The 6,702-nt window shown below is 36.4% G+C and overlaps 1 protein-coding gene across 1 annotated transcript; it reads right to left on the bottom strand.

The window, feature by feature from the left end:
• Positions 1-2,613: 2,613 nt before the first annotated feature.
• LOC112790760 (uncharacterized) lies at positions 2,614-6,466 on the bottom strand. Its single transcript, XM_025833304.3, has 2 exons — positions 5,590-6,466; positions 2,614-2,835 (listed from the first exon to the last, which is right to left on the bottom strand). The coding sequence occupies exons 1-2, from the start codon at positions 6,160-6,162 to the stop codon at positions 2,833-2,835; spliced, it is 576 nt and encodes a 191-aa protein (XP_025689089.1). The 5' UTR covers positions 6,163-6,466; the 3' UTR covers positions 2,614-2,832.
• Positions 6,467-6,702: the final 236 nt, after the last annotated feature.

Raw genomic sequence — 6,702 nt, 5'->3', positions numbered from 1 at the left:
AATAGGCATAGTTGATTTCAATCCATAAGTCCTATGTCAACACTTAGGGTCACATAGAGTCAATGGAGACCAAATCAACTAACTACCCTAATGTATCAAACAAGAATGGACATCAATGATTCAAGGATCACCAAAGTCAACAATTTTAAGCCAAGAGTGAAGAAAAACTAAATGAAAACTAAGCCAAGCATTTTATCAAACACTTGGTGTGCATGAAAATAAAATAACATTAAATTGCATTAAAAATAAATTCTAAAGCTACTAAAGTAAGAAAATAACAATAACAACTAGAGAAAGCAATAAATGAACATAAAACATAAATTTGCGTTAATTAAAATTAAAATAACTAGAGTGTTCATAAAATGAAAAATGACATAAAAGATAAATTAACAAAAGAAATGAAGAACAAGATAAAAGAACATGAAAACATAAATGAAGCTACATCAAAACAAGAATTAAAAGTAAAAATTGTAAGAAATTAAACTAAGAAAACCCTAATTCTAGAGAGAAGGGGGAGCTTCTCTCTCTAGAAAAACTAAACAAAAACATGTAAAAACCTAAATCTAAGTGCTCCCCCTTCATCCTTCTTCAATTTGGCTTGAAATAGCTTCATAAATGAGTTGGATTGGATTTTGGGGCCCAAAAATCACTGCCAGTGAGTTGTAATTAATGAGGTCATGTACCAGGATTTGTGCATACGCACAGGTGTCTGCGTACGCACACATGCTAAATCCCGACTTGTGCGTACGCACAAGTACCTATGCCTACGGACACTTAGACTTATGTCCACTATAGCAAATTGCATATCATTTTGAAACCCCGGACGTTGGCTTTCCAATACGCTGGTACTGCCTCATTTGGACTTCTGTATCTCAAGTTATGACCAATTTAGTACAGAGAGGTCAGGATTGGCAGCTTCTCAAATTCTATTTCCTTCATGATTTCTTCCATTTTGCATGCTCTTTTTCTCACTTCTTCAACCTATACTTGCCTTGGAAACCTAAAATCACTCAACAAATACATCAAGACACCAAGTGGGATTAATGTAAATAAAATTTAGCAATTAAAAGGACTAAAAAGCATGTTTTTACTTTCAAGCACAAATTAGGAAGAATTCATGAAACTATGCTATTTTAATGGATAAATGCAAGAAAAGTTGATGAAATCTACCCAAATAGAGCAAATAAATATCATGAAATGTGGATTCATCAATCCACTGGAAGCGGCGAGTGTCGCGGCGCTCGTAGCAGTGAAGGATCTGAATGATCTCCCGACCCTACTCATAAGGCCTCTGAGGTCGGGGTGTAGGTCCAGGAGGTGCAGGAGGTGCTGAGGCCTCTGCTGATGATGGCGGCTCAGTCGTCTTCCTCTTCTTCTGTGGTAGTCCCTCATAGTCGCGGTATGGCAGGAATGGCTGCTTGCTAATGAAGACAGACGTCCGTCTGTCAGGCGTCTCTCCACTCCAGATAAAGCGGCTAATTTGGTGATCATCGATGGAAAGGGGATGTTATATTTCTATTGTTGTTTCACTTTCCACATCGAATCTCTGATTAGGGGAAGAACAGAGATCTTCTTCCCCTCCAAAATATCCCAAAGCAAAACTGCCACTCAGACCTTAACGTGCGTGGCATGCGTGCTTGGCAGGATATAGTCGGCAATGATCTGTTGCCAGATCCTTGCATCAGGAGTCTAATCGGTGCACACGATGCTCAATGGAACCGCATTCTCCCCTCTGTTGTACTCCCATTTATGCATGGACATCATGTTATACTTTTCTATGCTTTTTCACACAAAAAATTAATGTTTAGAGCTTAATTATGGAATGTTTTTGTGCTTAAGTCATATATTACTTTGAACTCTTTAAATTGATTTATTTTGTAGAAAATGGTAGAAAAAGAAGCAAAAAGCACAAAATATGCTCAAAAACAAAAGGGGGCAGAGCTTTGAAGTTGTTGAAGTTGGCAACTCCTTCTTTGAAAAATACAAAGGTGTTGCTAACATGGAAATTGAAGTTGCCAACTCCTTTGAAAAATACAAAGGAGTTACTAACTTGGAAATTGAAGTTGGCAACTTAGGATTCAAGTTAGCAACGCCAATGATTCTAGCTCATAAAATGCAATGAAGGATGCCACTAACTCAAGCTTGCAAGATGCCAAAGTATCCTTCAAGTTGGGCAATTGGGCATTGAACACGTTGCTAACTTGGAAACCAAGTTGGCAACGCCACTTTTGAGCTTCTTGATAGCATGACTTTGTCTCCTTCAAACAAGAATAATTTGAGCTACAAAACTCCAAATGAGGTGATTCTAGTGGTATTGAAAAGTAGGAATTAAGAGCTTTCCAAGCATATATGGCACTACATGGTGGACACTAAATCTGAGGGAGAAAACTTGCCCCGAAAGTGCAAAGATGAACATGGTATCAACATGTAGTCAGACTAGCTTGTAATGACCCAACTTCCAGAACGTCATGATCGTACCGAAAGTAAGGCATTACTAACCTGTTTTCCTTTATTAACTATTTACTATTGAGCCTTTAGTTCAATATTGCGTTTCAGTTTCTAAGAAAATTCCAGAAAATTTTGTTTTTGATTATCAAATTCATATATCAAACATTTCAAAGTAATAATAATCACATAATTATTAATAATAATATCTGTCATACAAAAGATTTCAAATAAAACTCAGATACAAATTCTATCCCTCTATATAAAATAAAAATCTTAAGCAATAAGTGCGAGGGAACTCTATGAAAGCAAATTAACTCATACACTTAACTCATAAATATAGTCCAACAATCGCCCGCAGCTTCAAACTGAATCTTCGAACCTGTGTCACTGAAAGGGTGGAAGGTTTTGAGGTGAGAACAAACCACACATTCTCAATAGGGAATGGGAATGCCATAAAAGTAATGATTATCATGCAAATAATTAACTTTTCTTATGAAACCATTTTTTGAAAATACTATTGGGTTACTTTAGCTAATCAATTACCTTTATCAAAATCTTTAAACTCAAGAAATTCTAAAACCAAAACAGATCTCAATCACAAAACTTGTCATATTAAATATCTTTCAGCCACATAATTGATTCTCAGTCATAACAACTGTTGTTAATCATCTCTATACATTCACAACCTACTAGCACAAGTAAGAAACTCGATTCAACACAAACAAATCACAATCAGACAAATAACACAATCACAAAGAAGTAATACACACAAACACAACCAAATGTAAATGCACAACCAATATGATGCATGTCTGTCCTAAGCAGGCCATGAGCTCACGTGTCAGTTTACACCCTGCAGCCCGACATTACCTAGGAATAAGTCCCAGATATGGCTTCCCTTTGTGTCCTTAGTGCATATATGTCGGTGGTAAGAATACCACTCCTTCGTGACTACCGGCAGTCGGCGCAAAGCCTGACCCCATAATATACGCACAAGGGGAAATAGTGATCCTCAGTTCGTGGGCGTTCTCAAGATCATTTCACAAACAAAACAGAGATCTTCAATTCGTGGGTTATTCCCCGAGATCAATACACAATAACATAGCGATCTTCAGTTCGTGGGTTATACCCGAGATCAATACACAGCAAACAATGATCTTCAGTTTGTGGGTTATACCTAAGATCAATATACAGCAATTCATGGGTTATTCCCGTAATCAATGATTATCAGTCCGTGGGTTTTTCCCGCATATAAAACAAATAACAATTTATAGGTTTCCCCGAGATCAATGATCATTCAGTTCGTGGGTACTTCCCGAATTTAACCAATTATCAGTTCGTGGGTTTCCCCCGTAGTTAAACAACTAACAGTTCGTGGGGTTTTCCCGCCTTTTAACACTTTATTTTCCTTTCTAAATCTCAACAATCTGTATATCAGTTCCCCATTCTCTTTTCCCGTTTAAATTCATCACAATTTTCCTTAAACCTTTCTTAATTTCCTCAAATACTCGTCCCCAAAAATCTTAACCAATCATTTAAAACCAAATCCTCTTTTCATTCCTTACTTTGGCAAATCTCAACCCAAACCATTTCCAAGAATTTAAGTCTTTCCTTAATACTTTTAGAAGAACACTCACTTTTCAATTTTATAAACAATTGTTAACCATCATCGACTAAGTCCAAAACGATAGGTCTTTTTTATATTTAAATCGACCTTATAACAATTCTTTTTCCAAATTAAATAAAAATCAAAACATAACTCTTTTTTACATAAATCAAACTCAAAATAGAATAATTTTCCTTAATAAAGCAAATTCAGAACATAATAAATAAAACTCAAAACAAAATATTTTTCTCAATACTTCAAACTTAAAACATAATTTATTTTGTTCTTAATAACTTAAAATCAAATAATATATCTTCCCACATCCAAATCTTTTTAAAATAACATTTCTAACAGAACTTCAAATTTTATAAAAATTCCGGCAGCACCTCCCCTAAAACTCGGACTTAACCACCCTTACGGGTTCCCTCTTTCTCAACAAATCTCCAGTTCTTTTATCAGCAGTTACCATAACAACAGAATCTCAATAATCATCTCATCATAAATCAGTTTAACAACCAACATCCTAACATTAATTAAAATCAGAGTTTCCATAAACCATTCTTTAAAAAGTAAACTAGTTCAGCTTCAAGAATTTATAACTAACATTTGAAACACAAACTTTTTCATATTTCTAGTTATTCTTAAAGTAATTTAGTTATTAGTAAAGTTACCATTTTATTCTAAAGATCATTTTTTTTTAGAAAATAGTTCAGTGGTCAACCTTCAATTCTTTAACCGTCCTCAAAATCAACTTTAATTAAACTTAAATCAACACTAATAACCAAATTGGCATAATCGACTAAAATCGGAATTTCCAGCAATCCTAAAATAATCAGAAAACCCATAACAATCACAGCCTCAAATCAAAGTAAATCTCATCAGTTAATTACTCATGACAACGAAGCCATTCAATATCACAGCCATAACCTAAACTCAACTCACATCCGCATCCAACTTCAATCATAACTCAGAATAATCACCACAACAAACTTTTCTCAAAATACATTTCATTTAATAATTAACTCATCATATTTCAATTTAATAAATAACATTAAATGAATCACCGCTTGCAGCCACATTTCAACCAATTCCAACCCATCACAAGTCCATTTCACAGCCATCCCAATATATTAAAATTCCATTTCAATATCAAATAATTCAAAGTAACTCATTCAAGATCAGAATCTCAGCCAACTCATCACAAAAATCAGTGATTCAAAATACAATTCACAACCAGATTTTAACCAATTCAACAATATCACATAAGATCAGAATTTCCAACAAATCCATCAAAATTAGAAAACTAATATCAGTCACAGCATTAACCAAAATTAATCTTGTCAAATTAATTACTCACAACAACAAAACCCAGTGACATTCACAATAATCACAACCATTAACGATTCTCAAACACATTTCAAGTAATTCACATCAATTAATCAATTTTTAACCATCATTAACTATTTGCAATTATCCAATTAACTTTGTAGGCATTCTAAATTAAAAACGTTTAAATTTAAAAATAAATCCCCTACCTCGATGTCGCAACTCGTAGAAATAATCAAACATGGTAGCGCCGTTAGCAGTTTCCAGCACCCATTCAGCTCTCTTGGCAGCAACCACGATGATTCTGGGAAGCTCCAGTGATGGTGGAAGGCCTCAGCATCAGCCAAATAGCAACGGTAACGATTCAGAGTGGAGCCAGAGCAGGGCCAGAGCAACAATAACAGTTCTAGCAACAGCGGTAGCGTCTTCTCGGATTCCAGAAACCAGAGGCAGAAGCAGAACTGGCGAGCTTCTCCATTCAGTCCTCCAGTGATAATGTCCGGCGATGCAGCGGCTTGGCGACGGCGACGACTTCTATCGACGGTAGCGGCGGTAAAGAGACATGGCGGCGATGACAGAAGACTTCTCCTTCCTCCTCTGTTGCGTCGTATCTCTCTCTCTCCCTCCTCAGATTCGCGCTTTCTCTCTCTCCAGTGATGGCCGCTCCGACCACACCAGCAACGGTGGCGACGGCGACGCATGAAACTCCTCCAGTGGCGGCGACGGGTGGCTTGACGACGAAGCTTCTCCTCATCACGGTCCTTGGCTCGCGTCTCCCTCATCTTCTGTCTCGGGCTTCCCTCAGCAACGCGTGGATGACGGCGGCAGCTCCATGGAGCGATGGTGACGACGCAGGCGAGGTTCGGCGGTGGCGATGAATTGGACAGTGTAGAGTGCGGCTCCTTCCCCTCCGATTCCGAGCTCTCTCTTCTTCCTCTCCATCTCTGCGTTTCTTTCTTTGTTTTGTGTGTGTATTGTGTTTAGGAAGAAAGGGGGTGGGGGCTGCGGGCTTCAGGGCTGGGGAAAGGGGGAAAATTAGGGTTAGGGTTTTTGGGATTTGGGAATTAAGAATTTCTGATTCAATTTGAGAATTAGGGTTAAAAATTAGGATTTTATAAAGAAATAAGAATAGATATGAATAGATATTTTGATAAAATTGGAGTGTAGAATAATTTTAAAATCAAATATACTCTATTAAAAATATTTAGAAACATTATTTATCAACATATTGCTATGTTCAATCAATTATTTCTAATTTAAATTATAAAATAAACATATTAATCGCATTTTTTATAAAATATAGTTTAAACTCAATTTTAATT

This window comes from Arachis hypogaea, chromosome 3 (genome assembly GCF_003086295.3).
Source record: "Arachis hypogaea cultivar Tifrunner chromosome 3, arahy.Tifrunner.gnm2.J5K5, whole genome shotgun sequence".
NCBI lineage: Eukaryota > Viridiplantae > Streptophyta > Magnoliopsida > Fabales > Fabaceae > Arachis > Arachis hypogaea.
The sequence above is the reverse complement of the archived record's forward strand: the minus strand, read 5'-3'. Positions and strand labels throughout refer to the sequence as shown.